This window comes from Gobio gobio (assembly GCF_949357685.1).
Source record: "Gobio gobio genome assembly, chromosome: 9".
Classification (NCBI taxonomy): Eukaryota; Metazoa; Chordata; class Actinopteri; order Cypriniformes; family Gobionidae; genus Gobio; species Gobio gobio.
This window is the reverse complement of record NC_137115.1, coordinates 7,969,943-7,994,128: the sequence shown is the minus strand read 5'-3', so window position 1 is coordinate 7,994,128 and position 24,186 is coordinate 7,969,943. Positions and strand designations below refer to the sequence as shown.

The 24,186-nt window shown below is 40.4% G+C and overlaps 1 protein-coding gene across 2 annotated transcripts in view; it reads left to right on the top strand.

Moving 5' to 3' along the window:
• The window catches only part of depdc7a (DEP domain containing 7, paralog a), a 29,257-nt gene extending 8,763 nt beyond the window's left edge, over positions 1-20,494 (top strand). Inside the window, exons 2-9 of one of the 2 annotated variants that reach the window (XM_079825780.1) lie at positions 874-1,306; positions 5,741-5,871; positions 5,988-6,180; positions 9,963-10,183; positions 11,728-11,870; positions 15,623-15,748; positions 19,494-19,572; positions 19,753-20,494. In XM_079825780.1, the coding sequence (XP_079681906.1) occupies positions 882-1,306; positions 5,741-5,871; positions 5,988-6,180; positions 9,963-10,183; positions 11,728-11,870; positions 15,623-15,748; positions 19,494-19,572; positions 19,753-19,967 (1,533 nt within the window). In that variant the 5' untranslated portion in view covers positions 874-881 and the 3' untranslated portion in view covers positions 19,968-20,494. The remainder of the gene's footprint in view (positions 1-873; positions 1,307-5,740; positions 5,872-5,987; positions 6,181-9,962; positions 10,184-11,727; positions 11,871-15,622; positions 15,749-19,493; positions 19,573-19,752) is intronic. The other variant, XM_079825779.1, reaches the window with a different exon arrangement.
• Positions 20,495-24,186: the final 3,692 nt, after the last annotated feature.

Genomic DNA, 24,186 nt, shown 5'->3' with positions numbered 1-24,186 from the left:
CCCTAATGGGTAATTTAGACCTTCATCATTACCTCAGGGCTGCACATAAAATTCTGCAGGAAACGTTTCTTGCGAGAAATGATCAACCTCCCCCGGTGTCATTTATAAGGCTAGTGAGGTATTGATCTTGGCAGCAGATGCTTTTTTGTGTTGGAAGAAGGATCTGTAAAAGCTTTCACTTTAGTCCAGCATTACACCCGTGAGAGAAAAATATGGGAAAGTCAATGTTCTGCAACCGTCACGTTGATTAAAATGATAAAGTGCTGAAATTAAATATGTGTAAACTGAAACCGCTTGGTCCGGTTTCAAAAGTCTGAAGAAACTTCCTTTTGTAGACTTCCAGTATTAACAGACAGTGCCAAAGTGTGTGTGTAATATTGGCATATAATGTCTAGTTTGTGTCCACCGTGATACATAATGTTATATGAAGAAACTTCCAATCAATCTAACGCATTAAGGGACTATTTTTAAGGTCGACCAAGGACGATAACTGTAATGGTATTGGTAATGATAACTATAACGTTTAATAATTATCCTAATTCGATGAGAATAGGTAAGTCCACGCCACAAATATAACGATAATGACAGGAACAATATCATTGGAATCACTTTCAGAACATTGTTTTTCCGGGCAATGAATGATAAAAACATTGACAGCCAATCAGAATCAATTCTGCTTTATTTAATAAACAGAATGCCATTGTCCGTCTATCGTTCTTGGTCTTAAACCTATTGAATGTTCCAAAATGTGTCTCCTTTCAGTCAAAAGCTAGACTTATTTAATGTGTGGGAAATCAGAAACCCAGGAACGGAGGTTGAGATCATTATTCTGGAATATCTCTGGCGTTTCTCATCCAGTCCCTCTCTCGACAGACACAGGGATGGCTGGGAAGCCATTCCGAGCCACGTACATCTGGACTAACATCATCAACAACCTTCAGACGCAGGTGGAGGTGAAGAGGAGACGCCACAATCTGAAAATCTACCATGACTGCTTTCTGGGGTCCGAGGCCGTGGACGTGGCTCTGGCTCACATCATCCAGAGCAAAGTCTGCGGGGATGCCGAAGTGCCTCGCTCCAAAGCGGTTCGCCTCTGCCAGGCTCTCATGGAGGCCAGGGTCTTTGAGGCGGTGGACACTAAAGTGTTTGGGAAAGAAAAGAGGCAAGCGAAGTTTGAGGACAGCGGCTGTAGTCTGTACAGGTTTCTAAACAGGCCGACTCCCAGCACGTCAAGCTCAGAGACCATTGAGAGTGGATACAACTCTCTCGGCATCCAGAGGAACACGTACAGCCCACCCTGCAAAAGGTAGGTGTCTCACAACTACTTCTGCATATAGACAGATATGTCCCAAATGAAGAAACGTGTAGACGTGTGCTTCACTTCTGAAAATTCTGTTTTGATTTACTCACCTTGTTGTTCCAAACCTGCGTGACTTTTCTTTCTTCTGTGTAATATAAAATGGTAATTTAAAGCCAATTGTAACATATAGATCCACTGGAGGCAAATGTTCAGAACCCATGTGCAGCATTTATTTATCCAAACATAAATCCTAACATAACTCAAAACTTGGCAAAACAACAAACAAAACTTGGCTTGACAATAAACTTGGCTTGATTAAACATAACAGACTTGAGAACACTCACCACCAACGGGTACAACGTTAATAACCGACCAAGACACATGGCAAACATGAGGGCTAAAATACACACACAGACTAATGACAAGACAAGTGACACCTGTGAACAGTGATGAGACAATGAACCAATGACAGGACAAGACACAAGATCACATGAGGGCATGGGATTCACATGACACTGAAACATGACAAAACCAGGAAGTGCATGACAAGACTGTGAACAAGACACTAAAACAAAGCAAGAACATGATAAACTAAAACATGAACCAAGAACAATGAACATGAACCAACACCAAGACACCATGTGACAGATCCCCCCCTCTATGGGCGGCCCCTGACGCCCAAACAACACCAACACATCAATAACCTAACAAAGAGTCTTAACAAAAAGTCTTGGGGGGCGGTCTTGGGGGAGGGATGGGGGGCCAGGCCCGTGCAGGGGCACCGGACCCAGACATGACACGGCCGGGCCTGGGAGCGTGGGCGGACCTGGACCCTGTGGCGTGGGCGGACCTGGACCCTGTGGCGTGGGCGGACCTGGACCCTGTGGCGTGGGCGGACCTGGACCCTGTGGCGTGGGCGGACCTGGACCCTGTGGCGTGGGCGGACCTGGACCCTCAGGCGTGGGAGGCCATGGCGGCAACGGCAGTTCATCAGGCCCTGGCGGTAATGGCGGTTCAGGGGCCCACAGAGGCGTGGCCTTCATGGCCTCCATGTACCCCCTGCCCCCCCCCAAAATTTTCTTGGGTGGGACAGCGGGGCCGTGGGCTGGAGCCTGGACGGGGCCGTGGGCTGGAGCCTGGACGGGGCCGTGGGCTGGAGCCTGGACGGGGCCGTGGGCTGGAGCCTGGACGGGGCCGTGGGCTGGAGCCTGGACGGGGCCGTGGGCTGGAGCCTGGACGGGGCCGTGGGCTGGAGCCTGGACGGGGCCGTGGGCTGGAGCCTGGACGGGGCCGTGGGCTGGAGCCTGGACGGGGCCGTGGGCTGGAGCCTGGACGGGGCCGTGGGCTGGAGCCTGGACGGGGCCGTGGGCTGGAGCCTGGACGGGGCCGTGGGCTGGAGCCTGGACGGGGCCGTGGGCTGGAGCCTGGACGGGGCCGTGGGCTGGAGCCTGGACGTGGGCTGGAGCCTGGACGTGGGCTGGAGCCTGGACGTGGGCTGGAGCCTGGACGTGGGCTGGAGCCTGGACGTGGGCTGGAGCCTGGACGTGGGCTGGAGCCTGGACGTGGGCTGGAGCATGGACGGGGCCGTGGGCTGGAGCCTGGACGTGGGCTGGAGCCTGGACGTGGGCTGGAGCCTGGACGTGGGCTGGAGCCTGGACGTGGGCTGGAGCCTGGACGTGGGCTGGAGCCTGGACGTGGGCTGGAGCCTGGACGTGGGCTGGAGCATGGACGTGGGCTGGAGCATGGACGTGGGCTGGAGCATGGACGTGGGCTGGAGCATGGACGTGGGCTGGAGCATGGACGTGGGCTGGAGCATGGACGTGGGCTGGAGCATGGACGTGGGCTGGGCTCACTGGGGTGGAGAGTACTGTGGGAACGTGGAGCTCCTCATCCACCGTTCCCACAGTAAAAGATGAGCCACTCAACTGAAGTGCATAGTCAATATATCCAGCTAGAGTTCCTGGAGAATTGCTCTCTGGCATCAAATACCTTAAAAGGTCATTAAGTCCATTTAAGAAAATACCCTTGAGGGCAACATCATTAAAGTTCACCTGGTAGCAAAGTCCACAAAACTCCTCCACATAGTTCTCTATGGCTTGGTTTCCCTGGCGTAGACGAAGCAAGGATACAACTGCTGGGTCCATTTTGTAGGTCTGTTATTCTGTAACATATAGATCCACTGGAGGCAAATGTTCAGAACCCATGTGCAGCATTTATTTATCCAAACATAAATCCTAACATAACTCAAAACTTGGCAAAACAACAAACAAAACTTGGCTTGACAATAAACTTGGCTTGATTAAACATAACAGACTTGAGAACACTCACCACCAACGGGTACAACGTTAATAACCGACCAAGACACATGGCAAACATGAGGGCTAAAATACACACACAGACTAATGACAAGACAAGTGACACCTGTGAACAGTGATGAGACAATGAACCAATGACAGGACAAGACACAAGATCACATGAGGGCATGGGATTCACATGACACTGAAACATGACAAAACCAGGAAGTGCATGACAAGACTGTGAACAAGACACTAAAACAAAGCAAGAACATGATAAACTAAAACATGAACCAAGAACAATGAACATGAACCAACACCAAGACACCATGTGACACCAATGTTAACCAAAACATTATTCAAAATATCAACATTGTTCAATACATATGTTGAATATATACAGTACCGCTCAAAACTTTGGAAACATTACAATTTTTTGTTTTTGCCTGCATTTATTTAATCAAAAATACAGAAAAAAAACTGTAATATTGTGAAATATTATTACAATTTGAAGTAATTATTTTCTATTTTAATATACTTTAAAATATCATTTATCAAAGCTGAATTTTCAGCATCATTGCGCCAGTCTTCAGTGTCACATGATCCTTCAGAAATTCTAATATGCTGATTTATTATCAGTTAGAAACAGTTGTGCTGCTTAATATTTATAATTATATTATATAATGTATTGTATATAATGAATTAAAAGTTAAAAAGAACAGCATATGTTCAAAACAAATTTTTTTTTTAACAATATAAATTAACTATCACTTTTTATCAAATTAACACTTGCTAAATAAAAGTATTAATTTCTTTCAAAAAAAGAAAGAACAATTTTACTGGCCCCAAACTTTTGAACGGTAGTGTATATTGTTACATAATATTTCTATTTTAAATAAATTCTGTTCTTTTTTTAACTTTTTATTCATCAAAGAATCTTGAAAAAAGATATTAAAAAAAAATCTTAAGCAGCAAAATGTTTCCAACATTGATAATAAATCGTCATATTATAATGATTTCTGAAGGATCATGTGACACTGAAGACTGGAGTGATAATGCTGAAAATTCAGTTTTGCATCACAGAAATAAATTATATTTGAAAGTATATTAAAAAAAAGAAAAACATTATTTTAAATTGTAATTATATTTCACAATATTACTACTTTTTCTGCATTTTTTTATCAAATAAATGAACATGAGATCTTTCAAAAATATTTAAAAAAAAAAACATAAAAAATTGTAATGTTTCCAATGTTTTTACCGGTACGGTGTATATATATGTATAGATATTTTTACCGGTATGGTGTATATACTGTATATATATATATATTTTTTTTTTATACTGAAGAAAGAAAATCTGAATTATGACAATGTTCGCTTTTGGTAAACAAAGCCTTAAAGAATATGTTTGAAGCAATATCTGAAAATATGTGACAGATAATAGAATGAATGGAAAACAGCATTGCAGCAAAAATACATTGTGTTTCCACTTACAGTAGATCACCTACTAAGATAGAAGTGTTTTAGCACCTTGCAAAACTAGTTACTCATTTACTTGTCATTAGTTTTGTTTCTTTTTCACAGGAAAGAGATTGAATGCTGGGTATTTCTCTGAATTGTTTTCTAGAAAGGCCCATGACATGTCAACACCACAGTGAATCATGGACTACAGCCCATATATAGGCTGTGTCTGAAATCACATACTCTCTTGAGAATGTACTTATTGTGAATAAGTACTTTGTGAGCGCTAAAAAAATATTTTCTATATAGTATGAATTTGTGTAGTATGGAGGTATTCAGGATGTACTACATTCATCATGTAGTCATTTTCATGTGACCTACCAATGTCAGTCGCGTCACCTCCATTCACAAATCCTCTCCCGTGGCCTCATGGGATAGTAAAGTGCCATCATATGCACACTTCAGAATCTCGCCAGAAGTAGTAGGGCATACTCTTTTATAAGTACTGTGAATTCGGACACTTATTTTGTCACATACTGTTTTTCGGCCTACTATAAAGTAGGCAAGTATGCGATTTCGGATGCAGCCTTGGTGATTCCTACAAGAATACATGAAACTTGTTCAGTTTAGTTGTAAACAATTTCATACTTATGATATTCACAATATTGCCGGATGTTTTCTTCAGGAAAGAGGATTCTGCATATTCAAACAACTCGCCAGGCAAAACGGAGAAATCTCTGGAGGATGTCTTAGGAAATCTGAACATGAACACAACCATCACACCACAGATGATGAATCTGGGGTTATCGCAGGAGTGTAGGTTTTCATTAATGTCATGAAACACAGTTTGACGTCTGACATTTTTGTGACAATTTGACATTTTTAAGCACCCCAAATCACTATACTTACGTGTGTTGTGACTGTCTGTGTAGTGATGGATGAGATATGGCGGCAGCAGACGGTACTAAGGCTCCTGCAGTTGATTGAACTTCCGCTTCTGGAGAGCCTGTTGGAGGGTCAAGAGAGCCCTCGCCCGCCCCTCCACAGCATGGACAGCGACCCAGACCTGCTCTACACCAGCAGCTACCTGGACCGCGAGATCCTGAAGGCCTTCAGCGAGGCTCAGTATGACGATTATTATTCCATCACAATAAATGACAATATGAGTTGTGTTTGCTACACCACAATGCAAAAGTGTTCAGTTTAAACATCATTTTTCTTGTCCCTCATCATAAATGTTGAAGTGATGAAGCAGACTATAACTCAGCGATGAATCAGACATGTTTAGTAGACTCAGGGCTCTATTATAGACCCGGCGCAATGCGACGCCATCATATGCACACTTCAAACGAGGTGTGTTCAGGCGCATTGTTGGCGTGTTGCTATTTTGAGGCAATTGAAAACGACTGCGCCATTGACCAACAAAAACCTGCTCTGAAGTCAATAGCGCAGTATTTATTGTGTTATTTAAAGGGCGCGTTATTGATATGTGTCCATAGGTGGGTGCACACGTGCATACACTCGGCTTATTACACACACAGTGGCGTGCAGCAGCACACAAACATTTATAAATATTAAAAATAAAAGGATTCCTCTCTGGAGAAGAGTTTTTTTCGCTCACAAATTCCGCCACGTAAATAGCGAATCCGCCATGGTGCAAGCGCAACTGGATTTCAAAGGGAATGGGAGATGAGACTCTGATTGGTTTATTGAACGTTACGCCCAAAACACACCCATGACTCATTAAAGGAACACGCCGACTTTTTGGGACTTTAGTATCTCCCAGAGTTAGATAAGTCCATACATACCATTCTCATCTCTGTGCGTGCCATAACTCTGTCTGACGCACCCATGTGTATAGTTATATCGTGTACTAAGACCAACGGAAAATTAAAAGTTGCGATTTTCTAGACCAATATGGCTAGGAACTATACTCTCATTCCTGCGTAAAAATCAAGGAACGTTGCTGCCATACCATGGGAGGGGTTGCCACCTTCAGTGGGGCAAAATAAGGGACACCCATTCACGATACACCCATACACCACAGTTCATGAATAAGTCATGAACTGATTATTTCAACATTGACAACTTGAAAGCTCAACAATAAACCATAAGAAAACATGAGATCAAGTATTTGAACTTGAAACAGAACACATTTTATATTATTTTATATTTGATTATTTTATTTATTTCTAAAGAACTCTTTAGTAGCCTATTTGGTGCACTTTAAAGGGATAATTCACCCAAAAATGAAAATTCTGTCATCATTAACTTACCATCATGATGTTCCAAACCTGTATGAGTTTCATTCTTCTGCTGAACGCAAAAAGAAGATATTTTGAAGAAAGTTTGTACCCAGGCTGCTTGAGGGCACCATTGACTTCCTTGGTAGGAGTGAATCTCCCTATGTGTTCAACATAACAAAGAAATGTATACATGTTTGGAACAACTTGAGGGTGAGTAAATAATGACAGAATTTTCATTTTGGGTGAACTATCCTTTTAAGCAGCCATTCTGAACCAGTACTCACTTTTCGGAAATATTTTTTTAAATATTTTTTTATTAATTTACTTAAATTATGACTATATTATTATGTAATTATTTGTCCCATTTTTATCGTAATATTTTTTTTAATGTCATAAACTGTATATGACAGTATTATTTATTATGTATGATTAATAGCCTAGCTAAATGATAAATTAATAATAACATTAATTAGGATATAATCGATTAATTAACCTGTCTAAAAAATATATAATAATTCTGTCTGCCAAGCTCTGATAATCTATGGAATATTATATTAATATATTATCCATAAATAAAATTTTTAAAAAAGGTCTATACGTTTAGAAGCACGATGTGTCTGTCACCGTATGCTTTAAGTCAGACTGAAATGCTTCTCTGCAAAGTGTGCAGTTCACAGGTTCACCATGAGTTACTGGACAAACCCATTTATACCTTTTTTTTCTATTCAGCTCTATATCTGGAGAACCCATAGACAGGTTGAAATGGTGGACGCAACGCGAGCTCAACATGTTTTTAAAAATCTGTGCAAGTTTACAATCACGTGCAAATGAGCTTCTGTACTACTTATCGTGAAATTGATTTCTTTAGGCTATATTTGCTATCAGTATTCTCCACACTGCAAAATCCTTGTGTGCTTATTGAACTATGTGTGGAACTATGTAAAATACGGGACAAATCAAATCAAACCAATACGGGACATGTCATTTTGCTTGTAAATACGGGACGATTCCGTATTTCACAGGACGGGTGGCAACCCTAACCATGGGTGCAGCAGCGCAATGATATTACGCAGCACCTGAAAATAGTCCCCAGCACACTCTCTGTGCAAGCAGGTTGTCACGTTGGTTATGTTGACGGAAGTTAGCCTATTTTCAGGCTCTGCGTAATATCATTGGTACGGCAGCAAAGCTCCTTGATTATTACGCAGGACTGAGAGTATAGTTCCTAGCCATATCGGCCTAGAAAATCACAACTTTTCATTTTCCGTCGGTCTTAGTACATGATATAAATATACACATCACAACATGTAAATAGAAAAATGTTGGCGTTATTTAGTCACTTTTTGAGCAGTAGGCTAGCTGGAGCCGTTTACCTCCAGTCTTTGTGCTAAGCTAGGCTAGCGGTGGGTGCGTCAGACAGAATTATGGCACGCACGGAGATGAGAGTGGTATGTATAGACTTATCTAACTCTGGGGGGTACAGTGAATAAGCGAAAGTCCCAAAAAATTCCTTTAAGAGACTAGGTACAACCCTTTTGGACCATGCACCTTTCACACAGACCATTTTTTCCGTCGTTAAACTAGCAAAAGGGGATTTGGACACGCCCTAAGTGCACTTGTGCCATGCGTTCAGATTGTTAAAATAGGGCCCACAGAGGGATATATAAAGTATTTAAATCTATATAATTACAACTACACTATAAAACGTGTGGCCTTCTAGCGGTTAAACAATAACACTGCATGCGTCTGGCAGAAGAGCATTGTTTTGGTTGTGCTTCGGCTCTGCTCCTCTGTGCGGAAGAAATGTGGTTCAAGGCACCGGAGGACAAATAAATAACAGTTTATTTTATTTAGGTTTTCGTTTGTTTCGTGGTCAATTTTCTTGTTCATTGTGACAACAAACTTTCAGCTTCACGCTAACCAGAGTGTCATGACAAATCGGGTCCTCCCTCAAAATGGAGTCAATTATCAGTTAAGGATTATACTAAATATGAACAATATTAAATATGTGTAGCTTACTATATAGTGCATAATCAAATTAAACATACTTTTGTTCACTTGATAAACTGTTAAATAATTACTATTAATAATTGCATTAAGTGAATAACTGAACATCATTACATTATTTTTAGAACTAAATTATTTAAACTTTTAACTCTTAATTTTTTAACACAATTTTTAAGGTAATTACATTAAAGACGATTGTGAATACACATGTAGAGTAAGTGCAAATATGTGTATAAATAAGCTTCTTTTTATGTGAAATGTGCGAATGACGTATGTATGCGATTTCCCGGGAAACCCATCCCGACAGCTCTAAAAATATAGATCATTATTGCAGGTTAATCAAAATTAATTCGGATAAAGATTTTTTTTTTGCACTCTCTCAATAACATTTCGTTTTTTTTATCAAAAAAGTTTCATTGTGTAGCTTTATATATTGTAGAAATCCCACTTTGTCATCTAACACACTTTCTGATGAATGAAACCTCTTTTTATAATATATCTTATAAAACGATATGCTTTATAATACTATATCTTCTCATTTATTCTATCTTTGCCTTTTAAGTGTTGTGTATGTTATAGGCCTTTTAATTGGATTTGTGTATGACTGTATCTGATCTCTCCATCATTTTATGTCCTTCTTCATCTCTTTAACAGAGCAGATAGCTGGTTGTCAGCAGCTGTGGACTGTCTGGAGTTTCTTCCGGATCAGTTGGTGGTGGATGTGAGCCGAGGGCTGGCCAAGTGTGCCGAGGAGACGTCCCAGTACAAGAAGCTCCTCTACGGAGTCCTTGTTCAGCACTACGGCCAGTCTGAATACCCACCGCTGCTCAGCAACCACGTCTTTGACATCCACTCGGGCGTCTCCGAGCTGCTTGGTAAGACATCTGTCCAGTATATGTAGCTTGACTTAAATTTGGTGTATTAGTGGCCCTTGTGAAAAACAAGTGCACTTTAGCATACTTTTAAAAAGAGTACTTATTATGCAAATAATATACTTAAGTGTGAACTGAATGTAATGTTTTCGAACACTTAATTGCAATGAAATTAAAATGTATTGCAATTTAAATTGTATTAAATGCAGTTAGTTGAACTTAAAGGGATAGTTCACCTAAAAAATGTAATTCTGTTTAATTTTAATTTAATTAATAATTTACTCACTCTCATGTCGTTCCAAACCTGTGAAGACTTTCATTCATCGACCAGTTTGACGCTTAAAAAAGTTCATCAAGAGATCATAAAACTAATCCATATAAATTGATCAGTTTAGTCCAAATTTTCTGAAGAGACTCAATTGCTTTATATGATGAACAGATTGAATTTAGGCTTTTATTCACATAAACATTGATCAACTCACACATCAGCTGAGGTAAACGGAAGCTCATGTTCACTTGATGTGCGAGAACCAATGAGGTTAATTCTCGTGTTACGCATCACGTTTGAGCTTCTGCAAGAACCAATGAGGTTCATTCTCGTGTTACGCATCACGTTTGAGCTTCTGCAAGAACCAATGAGGTTCATTCTCGTGTTACGCATCACGTTTGAGCTTCTGCAAGAACCAGTGAGGTTCATTCTCGTGTTACGCATCACGTTTGAGCTTCTGCAAGAACCAATGAGGTTCATTCTCGTGTTACGCATCACGTTTGAGCTTCTGCGAGAACCAATGAGGTTCATTCTCATGTTACGCATCACTTATGAGCTTCTGCAAGAACCAATGAGGTTCATTCTCATCATTTTTGAGCTTCCTCAAGAGGTTTTCCGCTCAGATTTCATCAAAAATATCTTAATTTGTGTTCTGAAGATGAACGAAGGACTTACGGGTTTGGAACGACATGAGGGTGAATAAAAGAAAGAATTTTCATTTTTGGGTGAACTATCCCTTTAAGAGTGCTTTTTTGAACCACTTAAGTAGAACTTTATATTTAATTTCATAATTACTTCTATTGTCTTTGAATATGGTTAAAATGTACCGACAAGCATTTATGGTAGACTAAAATATACTTTAATGTAATTTCTATTGAAACTTTTAAATATATTTAAATATATTTGTAATTACACATTTACACATTTATGATGATGAAGTTGCAATTTAGTACATTTAAAATATTTAAATGTGAATAGTTTTTTTTTAACACATCAAGTGTACTTGAAACCATGACAAGAGATTATCAAAACATATTGATTTAAAATGTACTTAAAAGTCAAACTTTTAATTTGACATTATTACAAGTACATTTTATTAATAGTTTTTTAAATTATTATCTTTTTAAATATATACTTGTAAGATTTGAAGTACACCACAAGTACGAATTCAATACAATTGAGCACACTTCTCTTTCAACTGGAAGGCCACTGGAATGTCAGTATTTTACGCTTCATTTTATCATTGCACTGCTATATTAATTATTGTGTATGTGTGCAGTGAACGGGAAGCAGGAGCAGGCGCTGGAGTCTCTTCAGCTGTGTCTGAAGCTGCAGGATTCCCGCAGTAGAGAGGAACTCCGCAGGTTACTGCGCTTTATGGCCCGCGCCGCCGGCCCTCAGGAGATCAAACTACACAAAGAGGTACGAATAATCAGAAGAGGACTAGTGGAGACTGAGAATTAAACTTAGACTCTGGCTGTGTTAGTGGTGGGCGATATACTGATTAACTGGTAGAAATTTTAGACTCATCTGTATTGCGGATACACTCACGTGACGTTGCTGTGCTGCGCGGTCACAAAAGCTTATCGTTTGCTTGCGTTTTTAAGCAGTGCGGTTTAAAAACAAGTGATTTTAAACCATTGAAGTGCAGTAAGCTGCGAAAAATTATTATTGAACTGAGTTCTTTTTGCCACATTTTTGGGGTTTGAACGGTTACACACACTTGTGTGTCAAAATTCCCCTCTTTGCAAGTATCCTCGTAAACACAGTTATTTATGTCAGTGAACCTAAACAGAAAGAAAACACGTGTAACAGTATATTGGATCCGTGCATTTGATCTTGAAGTGTGTTTCTTATCTCTAGTGCTTGAAGCTTTTCAGGTAGGCCTATTTCATTTGTCTTTATTTTATTGTAGGTTTTCTTATTGTATCACTTACTATTTACTTGTTTTATAGGCTTGATTTTTTTTTTTTACTTAGGCTAGTAGTTTTTTGTGATATTGGTGCCAAGAATGATGGAATTTCAGTAGTATCAAAAATTGTGATCTCATAAAAACCTTATTTAAAGGGATAGTTCACCCTGAAATGAAAATAAAGTCATATTTTAGTCACCCTGCTGTTGTTCCAATGCCTTATGTCCTTCTATCTTTTTCGGACCTCAAAAGCAAAAAAAAAAAAAAAACGTCCTGCACACGCTCCTCCATATAATGGCAGTGAATGGCGACCAGGCTAAAACTTTACAAAAAGGATACAAAAGTATCACATAATGATACAGGGAGACACGCACCATATATGGAAAGTGTTCAGGAGGCATACTATAAGGTTTTGCGAGAAAGAAACCATATTATTAAGTCAAAATACTGAGCTCGGATGTATGGTTGGGCATCGTTTTGATTTGAACGATTCTGATTCCGATTCCGATTCTTAGTTTCGATTACGGTTCTTTTCGATTCTCGATTCCGATTCTTTGAGGGGTGGAGTCACAACATGTCACAGGCTCATTTCACAGAGGAAAATTGTATTTTGATTCAATAATGAGTTTTAGTTTTGGGACTTTCTCCGCTGGCATTTCCACTTGCTTTGCTGCAAAGGTGAATGGAGTTTCACACGAGTCCCGACTTAACAATAGCATTAACAGCAGTCATATTAGGACGGCTACTAGCGTGGGCAATTTATATCTACATTTATCTACGAGGGGGGAAAATAATTTCGGTAACGTTGTTGTTCACCACAATTCGCAATTTGGTCAAGGACTTTGTTATTACACTACAATCACTTACCTGATTATGACGAGGTGGGATAATGTTAGTTCACCCTGAAATGAAAATAAAGCCATCTTTTACTCACCCAGCTGTTGTTCAAATGCGCGTGTTCCTGTGTGTGCGCACTCCAAGCCGCAGTAGCCTCGTGCAATATTGTCATGACAACCGGTACACAATATTCACTTAAGGAGGTTATATTATTAGTATTATTTCTTATCATATACGTTATAGAAAAGACGAGAATCGCGTTTTTTTCTATTGAGCTTGATTTCTCAAAATGGTTATGTATGTGTGTGTGTGTGTGTGTGTGTGTGTGTGTGTGTGTGTGTGCGTGCGTGCGTGCGTGCGTGCGTGCGTGCGTGTGTGTGTGTGCTTATCGTGGGTGCAATGACAACAGTGCGAGTTATTATAGTAGGCATGAGCGCCTCATAGTGCACACAGAGGAGCGCGCTCAGAATAACGGCCGAGCTCAGTGTTTTGACTGAATAATACGGTTTCTTTCTCGCAAAACCTTATAGTGTGCCCCCTGAACACTTTCCATATGGCGCGCGTCTCCCTGTATCGTTGCGTGATACATTTGTTTATTTTTTGTAATGTTTTAGCTGATCGCCATTCACTGCCATAATAGGAAGGAGCGCGTGCAGGAACATTATTTTAAATGTCATAGGACATAGGGCACTGGGACAACATCAGGGTAAGTAAAAGAAGGCTTTATTTTCATTTCAGGGTGAACTATCCCTTTAATAGCGTTGGTTAGCGCAGGGTTGCCCGAGGAGGACCTGCGCAGCATTTCAAACACGCTACACTCGTTAATGTATACACCACATATTTGTAGTGCATCCTCCCGTGCAAGAAATAAGTTTGTCATATGTGTTGCACTGTGCCGACCCAGGCTTTTTTTTTTTAAAGTGAAATAAAGCCACACTTTTGAGCGCCGCTTACCGTGCTCCATGGCTGCAACAGAACAAACGGGCGCGGCAAGCACTTCCGAAAACTTACGCGTTTGGAACCGATGATCGGAATCGAAAACAAAATTTCTAAACGATTCCAATGGCATCGTTATTTTTTAAACGGTTCCAAGTTGGAACCGGTTCTCGATGCCCAACCCTACTCGGATGTTACTCTGTGTGCGCTCCTGTGAGTGCGTGCGAGCCGTCAGCAGCCGCTCATGCAATGTTGTCATGACAACCGGTACACAACATTCACTTCAGGAGGTTTACCTCATTATTAGTATTATTTACGTTATCGAAGAGACGTGAGCGTTTGTTTCTATCGAGCCTGATTTGCCATCTTGGAAGCGCGTCATCACGCTTCACTCCCAGATAACAGAAAATGGGCAAAGAGGCGGGACGTGGCTGGAGCTGAGGTGACGTGATGACTGACAGACAGCAGACAAACGGACAATCCACCTGTCACTCAAAGTGGCCACGCCCTTAATTATGCAGAACTTTAAGACTTTATATAATGTAAATAAATGAGTTATAAAAAAATTCACCCCCCTCACATTTGTCATGAAGGGCAAAATTAGATATATAGACCAAAACCACTATATCTACAGGCTGTAGACATGTTTTATTCTGCTGTAAAGTTGGGCTTTTTAACATGGGGCTCAATGAGATTCTGCCCCCTTCTGGAGTCTGTCTCTAGCGGTCAGAAGATGATGATGAGCCGTATTGGCTTCAAGATAAACTACTATAGAATGCCTCCTGAAACACTTTCCATGTATGGCACGTGTCTCCCTGTATCATTACGTGATACTTTTGTATCCTTTTCGTAAAGTTTTAGCCTGGTCGCCATTCACTGCCATTATATGGAGGAGCATGTGCAGGACGTTTTAAAAAATATCTGCTTTTGAGGTCTGAAAAAGATAGAAGGACATAGGGCATTGGAACATTTCAGGGTGAACTATCCCTTTAAAGAAAAAATAACTATATCATGATTTATATCGTTATCGTGAAATAAATTGACTGGTGATTTTGGTCATATCGCCCACCCCTAGGCTGTGTTTTTTTTATGCTGATGTAACTCATTTATGTTATAAAACCGATAATAGAGGATATGAAGTGCCGGTGTATGATTATGGTTGATGAGCACATTTAATTTCAGAATGATATGGATGAGCATCATAGTTGGAGTATGTGTTTGAAGATGTGGTAATTATAAAATAAATAAAATGTGGAAAAAATGCCACTACTGAAATTGATGTTGATTGTCTAGCATGCTTGCTGCTAAATTAGACTAGTGCACAGTGTGGCAGTGTAGACATCACAAAATTTGATTTGCAGTTGTCCTTCTTAGTAGAAAAGACACTGAATTAAACAACAGTCGCTTCTCTATTTGTTACACCTACATGAATACCATTCCTACATCCGTACAGACAATTGACAAGCTGTTTGTTTGTTTTGTTCTGTAGATAGAGAACAGAATGGCAGTAAAGAGGGCGTTCTCCAATGCCATTGTGTATGGAACTAAACTAGCCAAGGGGAAGGTTGATCTTCTGGTTCTTTTCATGATGGACAACCACCACGACCTCTTCAAGGTGAGGCGACAGCTCAGACTGAACTCTAAAACTCAAATACACACTATTTGCACTGTGTGTGAGACGGTGGTTAACTAAATAAAACCAGTCATATATGGTATACAACCCCAGATCAGAAAAAGTTGGGACAGTATGGAAAACGCAAAAAAAAAAAAAAAGAAGTGATTTCTAAATTTACTTTGACTTGTATTTCATTGCAGACAACACAACAACAAATATTTCATGTTTTGTCTGGTCAACTTCATGTCATTTGTAAATATGCATCCTTTCCTGTCATTCAGACCTGCAACACATTTAAAAAAAAGTTGGGACAGGAGCAATTTAGGGCTAGTAATGAGGTAAAATGGTTAAATAATGATGCGATTTGAAACAGGTGATGTCAACAGGTGATGGTAATTATGATTTGGTACAAAAGCAGCATCCAAGAAAGGTCTAATCCTTTAGGAGCAAAGATGGGCCGATGATCGCCAGTTTGCCAACAAATACGTGAGAAAATTATTGAAATGTTTAAAAACAATGTTCCTCAAAGAAAGATAGGAAGAGATTTGGATATTTCACATTCAACAGTGCATAACAATCAAAAGATTCAAGGAATCTGGAGGAATTTCAGTGCGTAAAGGACAAGGGCGCAAGCCTAAGCTGAACAACCGTGAGCTCCGATCCCTCAGGCGGCACTGCATCAAGAATCGTCATTCATCTATAAGCGATATCACCTCATGGGCTCAGGACTACTTTGGCAAACCTTTGTCAAGTACCACAATACGTAGTTACATCCACAAATGCCAATTAAAACTGTACTGTGCCAAAAGGAAGCCCTATGTTAACAGTGTCCAGAAGCGCCGTCGACTTCTCTGGGCCCGGAGGCATCTGGGATGGACCATCACACAGTGGAAACGTGTACTGTGGTCAGATGAATCAGTATTTCAGGTATTTTTTGGGAGGAATGAATGCCGTGTGTTCCGGACCAAAGAAGAAAAGGATCATCCAGACTGTTACCAGCAACAAGTCCAAAAGCCAGGGTCTGTCATGGTATGGGGCAAAATGCGACAACGAAGACCCCGTACTGTTGCTCACCTTAAGACTTGTTTGCAGGAAGAATGGGACAAAATTACACCTGAAACACTTCATCACTTGGTGTCTTCAGTCCCTAAACGTCTTTTAAGTGTTGTGAAAAGGAATGGCAACATTACAAAGTGGTAAATGCTTTACTGTCCCAACTTTTTTTGAAATGTGTTGCAGGTCTGAATGACAGGAAAGGATGCATATTTACAAATGACATGAAGTTGACCAGACAAAACATGAAATATTTGTTGTTCATATTGTCTGCAATGAAATACAAGTCAAAGAAAATTTAGAAATCACTTCTTTTTTTTTTTTTTGCGTTTTCCATACTGTCCCAACTTTTTCAGATTTGGGGTTGTAATATACACTAGTTTGGTGTTAAAGCAGCAATACTGTTATCTACATTGATAATAATGTTTCTTGAGCATCAAATCGGCATATTAGAATGATTTCTGAAGGATCATGTGACACTGAAGACTGGAGCAGTGATGCTGAAAATTCATCATCGGAATAAATTACATAATACAATATATTCAAATATAAAACAGCTATTTTAAAGGTGTCATGAACTGGCTTTTTAAAAAATGTTATTCTGTTGTCTGAGGTCTACTTGTGACGTTTGCGTGGTTTTTACATTCAAAAACATCATAATGAATAAGTAGTAGGCTATTTTCTGCCCTGGCTTTGCGCCTCTCTCAAGACACGCTTTGTTTTTATGGGTGTGCCGCACTGAAGACTTGGAAGTAAACGCCCACTGCTATGATTGGATAAGCTTTGCATATTTAATGAGCTTTGGCTCCCCCATGAGTACGCGTGAGGCATTGTTTTAAAAGTGTGTAGGAAACGGCAACCAGAATGATTCATCCCTCAGGGCTCGCAAAATGTCTTTATCAAACAAGCATAATGATTTATTTCTCATCCACCCGCAATAGAGACAGAGCGCATTAAGGCCACGCCCACACCAGGGGGGAAAACAATCCAACGCTCTCCATTGACTTTGCATTGCGTGAGGCGGCCTCCTTGTAATTTCGGACTTATAACAAAAAACAGAACAATGTCTAAAAGGTGCTATGTGACAGGGTGTACAGAAAACCAGCTAAAAAACACAGAAATATGTTTTTATAAGCTGTCGACCCAAAAAAAACAGCATTCAAGGAGACAAAAGTGGATACAGGCAATAAGATGTGAAGCTTCAGCAGGAAGAATGGGTCAATTTTGGGATCATGTATGCCTCAGTATGCCTATGTGTTCAGTAAACATTTTGTCACTGTTAAGTCAAATATCCAAATGTCAGTTTTATATATTATATTTCCTGTTGCTGATTATGTTCCCCTCTTGTGGGTGTAGTTCTCAGTTCTTTGTCTCAATGCCTGTATCCACTTTTTTGTCCTTAAACGCTTGTTTTTTGGGTCAACAGCTTATAACAATTTCTGGGTTTTTGCTTCTGGGTGTTGTTTAGCTTGTTTGCTGTACACTTAGTCACATATCAGCTTTTACACATTGTTCTGTTTTTTGTTATAAGTCAGAAATGACAAGGAGGCCACTTCACACAATACAAAGTCAATGGAGAGCGTTGGATTGTTTTCCCCCCTGATGGGCGTGGTTTTCAGATTATGACACATGCCGCTCTGTCTCTATTAATATGAATGTTATTTTATATTACTTGGCCCGCCCGATTGGTGTATATACGTGCGCGCCAAAATTTATTTTTCCTTCAAATATCAAGTCAAGAAAGGAATGTTATTTCACTATTTAAGATGATACGTATTGGTAGCCCGTCTGGGAAACACATAGCCCCGAGACATTGGGCTTTGCGAGTCCTGTGACAGTGGTAAGTTATGTTTAGTTAGACATGTACACAATGTAACATTGTATTTGATCTGTAATAATGCAATACTATCACATATAAAAAAAAAAAAATTACTCACATTAGTGTTCTGCTTCATTCATTCATGTAATCTCATCCTGTCTGCAAATCCAGTCTCTTGTTTACAAATGAATCTGTGGTTAAATGAACATACGTGCAATGTCTTCCCCATGTGAGCTGGATATTCATTAAAAATAAAGTTCAACCACACATTCCTAATATTAGAATCCGAAGGAAGCTTATGCAGGGACTGTGTTCTTCCACAACCAGGCACAGCGCAATATCTTGCTATCTTCGGCATGTTTATTGCTCGGTAGCGCGATCCGTTTAGCTCCACGAGTCGGTGGGCGGGGCTACAGAATCAGGCTTACTTATTTATCTGTTGAGGCGGTGTTTCAACACACGCTGATGTCAAGGGTCGACATATTCTGAGATCGAGCGTTTGCTGGGCCTGCTGTCAATAAAAGCTTTTCTTTGACTAACAAGGAAGTTTACAGCTCCGAAACTTACAGGATATTCTTATATCACGATTAACTTTTATATATCAAAGGCTCAAGGGAAAGTTGATTCCTCAATTCATCACCCCTTTAAATTGCAAAAACATAGTTCACAATATTAAAAATTTTTACTGTATTTTTGATCAAATAAATGGAGTCTTTGTGAGCAAAACAGACTTTCTTTCAATAATACTAAAAAATATTATCGACCCCAATCTTTTGAATGAGTTTATGTATAGCAATCATTATTGCCCTTGTGTTTTTTATCATTGTGAAACTGACAGCATGGACCCTCAAAATGTTTGCCTTTTTTCCCTAGATTCCCGTCACATTGCACAACCTTGTAAGTGACAAATTGGCCAGTATCATCAAAGGAACAGACCCCGATCTCATCACAGGTAAAACTAGAAATAAATAAATGTTGAAAAATGCTGGTTATTTTATTAAACAACCTCATTTACCCGGTAATCAAGGTAATAACTTTAACCAGAAATCTTAGGAGATTTGTACGTTAAACACTGCCCATGCATGATCCTTTATTTGCTAAGAAAATAAATGTCAAATCTTCCCTCTTGTAGGAACAACATACTGTCGCCGTCTCACTGGAAAAGATTACATGGAAACAGTTCAGAAAACCACCAGAGAGGAGCTTTGGACGTTACTAAAAACAATTCACGAGAACACTAAACTCTCTTTGAAAGAGAAGCGCCGTCTGCTTGGACAGTTCTACAGAGGCCATCCGGAAATATTTGTGCAATATTTTGGAAACAGAATATCCAATGTTTGTATTTAATAGGATCTTAAATGATATTCCAAATATTGTATAATATGTAAAGAGTATTTTGTGTGTTGTAAATATGTATATATTATAGAAAAAACTGAATACTACTTCTCCTATGTCTGTATTAATGAGAGAATGACATTTATTGGGCAATGAACACATTTTCTTCATCAAAATTATGACACAATATTATCACTTATTATCCTGAAACTGCCTGTCGACAGATCACAACTTAAACTTCCTATAAATCAGACAGATAAAGTATTATGTCTGCAGAATACAAAATAGGCTACAGAATGGAAGTTAAGAGTCCTGTCTTTTTGTCAGCAGTTAAGATATGAAAACGAAATCAGGCAACATCAAAGACAGCCTTTATCCTGAAGGTCCACTTTCCGTATTTCACCTGCTCCGAGTTCATCAAGGTCACAGGTTCTGGTGAGATTTACCATTTCTAAAATAATAACCATCATATGCCGACTCTGTCATACAAATTGTTTAGAAATTGTTTGGCATTTTCATTTAAAGTCGCCATGAAACGGAAGCTGTGGTAGTATTTTCTTCCCTATTGTGACGTATATCCGAGTGAAGCGGCTTCTTAAAAAAGAAAAAATGTTGGGCGGGGCTTGATGTTGTCTATAGGGAATTGATTGGATGGTTTTCCATTGGTCGATCTCATGTGAGTGACAGGTTGCCCCGCCCTTACGCCAGTAAACATGTCATCAGAGAAGAGATGAGCTGCAAGAGGGAGGTGAAAATACTTCGATTAAAGATTACGAGGCACAAATAATGCACAAATAAATCATTTATAATAAACACTACAATATTCCATGAAAAAATAGGAATTGTCAATTTTGGTTTCATGGTGAATTTAAAGGGTTAGTTCAGCCAAAAATTCTGTGATAATTTACTCACCCTAATGTTGTTCCTAACCCATAAGACTTCGTTCAGCTATGCAACTACCACTTTAACGCTTCAAAAAGTTCATAAAGAGATCATAAAACTAATCCATTTGAATTGAGCCGTTTAGTCCAAATTTTCTAAAGAGACTCGATCACTTTACATGATGAACATTTACGCATCACGTTTGAGCTTCAGCGAGAACCAATGAGGTTCATTCTCGTGTTACGCATCACGTTTGAGCTTCAGCGAGAACCAATGAGGTTCATTCTCGTGTTACGCATCACGTTTGAGCTTCCGCGAGAACCAATGAGGTTCATTCTCGTGTTACGCATCACGTTTGAGCTTCCGCGAGAACCAATGAGGTTCATTGTCGTGTTACGCATCACGTTTGAGCTTCAGCGAGAACCAATGAGGTTCATTGTCGTGTTACGCATCACGTTTGAGCTTCAGCGAGAACCAATGAGGTTCATTCTCGTGTTACGCATCACGTTTGAGCTTCAGCGAGAACCAATGAGGTTCATTCTCGTGTTACGCATCACGTTTGAGCTTCCGCGAGAACCAATGAGGTTCATTGTCGTGTTACGCATCACGTTTGAGCTTCAGCGAGAACCAATGAGGTTCATTCTCGTGTTACGCATCACGTTTGAGCTTCCGCGAGAACCAATGAGGTTCATTCTCGTGTTACGCATCACGTTTGAGCTTCAGCGAGAACCACTGAGGTTCATTCTCGTGTTACGCATCACGTTTGAGCTTCAGCGAGAACCAATGAGGTTCATTCTCGTGTTACGCATCACGTTTGAGCTTCAGCGAGAACCAATGAGGTTCATTCTCGTGTTACGCATCACGTTTGAGCTTCAGCGAGAACCAATGAGGTTCATTCTCGTGTTACGCATCACGTTTGAGCTTCAGCGAGAACCAATGAGGTTCATTCTCGTGTTACGCATCACGTTTGAGCTTCAGCGAGAACCAATGAGGTTCATTCTCGTGTTACGCATCACGTTTGAGCTTCAGCGAGAACCAGTGAGGTTCATTCTCGTGTTACGCATCACGTTTGAGCTTCCGCGAGAACCAATGAGGTTCATTCTCGTGTTACGCATCACGTTTGAGCTTCCGCGAGAACCAATGAGGTTCATTCTCGTGTTAGGCATCACGTTTGAGCTTCAGCGAGAACCAGTGAGGTTCCTTCTCGTGTTACGCATCACGTTTGAGCTTCCGCGAGAACCAATGAGGTTCATTCTCGTGTTAGGCATCACGTTTGAGCTTCCGCGAGAACCAGTGAGGTTCATTCTCGTGTTACGCATCACGTTTGAGCTTCCACGAGAACCAATGAGGTTCATTCTCGTGTTAGGCATCACGTTTGAGCTTCAGCGAGAACCAATGAGGTTCATTCTCGTGTTACGCATCACGATTGAGCTTCAGCGAGAACCAATGAGGTTCATTCTCGTGTTACGCATCACGTTTGAGCTTCAGCGAGAACCAATGAGGTTCATTCTCGTGTTACGCATCACGTTTGAGCTTCAACAAGAACCAATGAGGTTCATTCTCGTGTTACGCATCACGTTTGAGCTTCAGCGAGAACCAATGAGGTTCATTCTCGTGTTACGCATCACGTTTGAGCTTCAGCGAGAACCAATGAGGTTCATTCTCGTGTTACGCATCACGTTTGAGCTTCAGCGAGAACCAATGAGGTTCATTCTCGTGTTACGCATCACGTTTGAGCTTCAGCGAGAACCAATGAGGTTCATTCTCGTGTTACGCATCACGTTTGAGCTTCAGCGAGAACCACTGAGGTTCATTCTCGTGTTACGCATCACGTTTGAGCTTCAGCGAGAACCAGTGAGGTTCATTCTCGTGTTACGCATCACGTTTGAGCTTCCGCGAGAACCAATGAGGTTCATTCTCGTGTTACGCATCACGTTTGAGCTTCCGCGAGAACCAATGAGGTTCATTCTCGTGTTAGGCATCACGTTTGAGCTTCAGCGAGAACCAGTGAGGTTCCTTCTCGTGTTACGCATCACGTTTGAGCTTCCGCGAGAACCAATGAGGTTCATTCTCGTGTTAGGCATCACGTTTGAGCTTCCGCGAGAACCAGTGAGGTTCATTCTCGTGTTACGCATCACGTTTGAGCTTCCACGAGAACCAATGAGGTTCATTCTCGTGTTAGGCATCACGTTTGAGCTTCAGCGAGAACCAATGAGGTTCATTCTCGTGTTACGCATCACGATTGAGCTTCAGCGAGAACCAATGAGGTTCATTCTCGTGTTACGCATCACGTTTGAGCTTCAGCGAGAACCAATGAGGTTCATTCTCGTGTTACGCATCACGTTTGAGCTTCAACAAGAACCAATGAGGTTCATTCTCGTGTTACGCATCACGTTTGAGCTTCAGCGAGAACCAATGAGGTTCATTCTCGTGTTACGCATCACGTTTGAGCTTCAGCGAGAACCAATGAGGTTCATTCTCGTGTTCTATACCGTAGACATCATTCAAGTACAGATGAGCTTCTTTTTATATTCGCTGATGAATGTTCATATGTGAATTAAAGCTTAAATTCAATACGTTCATCATATAAAGTTAAGTTTTACCATTTTTAACAGTTTGAAGCATCAAAGTGGTAGTTGTGTAGCTGTCAATGGAGGAACAGAAAGCTTTCTGACTTAATCAAAAAGATCTTCATTTGTGTCCTGAAAATGAACGAATGAATGTCTTATGGGTTTGGAATGACATGAGGGTGAGGAATTAATGACAGAATGTTCATTTTTAGCTGAACTAAGGTCAGTCGCACATGTCCAGTTACAGATTAATATTTTACGCAAGATGGTGTTCAGAATGAGCACTAAAAGGAGCAATACACCTGTAAGCGCCCCACTGTGCAAATTAGGAGTAGCAGCAACAAAACTGGGTTTAAAAATTGTGGTGTTTTTAAAATATTCCCCAAAACTGAGTAAATGTGATTTTTCCTACGTGTGATACTGTAACTCTCAGTCTCTAACATGCTCAGTTAGTGAACAAAGAACAATAACTGGTGGCATGACGGTTTTGAAACAACAGCATCAAACACCATGAGCTGCTAATGGTTAACCGTCAGACTAATGATGGAGGATTATAAGAGACAAAAACACACAAAAAAAAACACATCTGCATGTGTTCAGAATATGAAGACAGGAAATAGGTGGGTTGTAATTATAGACAGATGTTGAAGTCTGTATTGTGAGGGGAACATCCATGTGCATGTCAGTCTTGAGATTGTATTAGACTTTTCAAGGCACGATAACAACAACCTGAGGTTAGGTTTGTTAAAAGCTTAGGCTATTTGAACTTATTTATCACT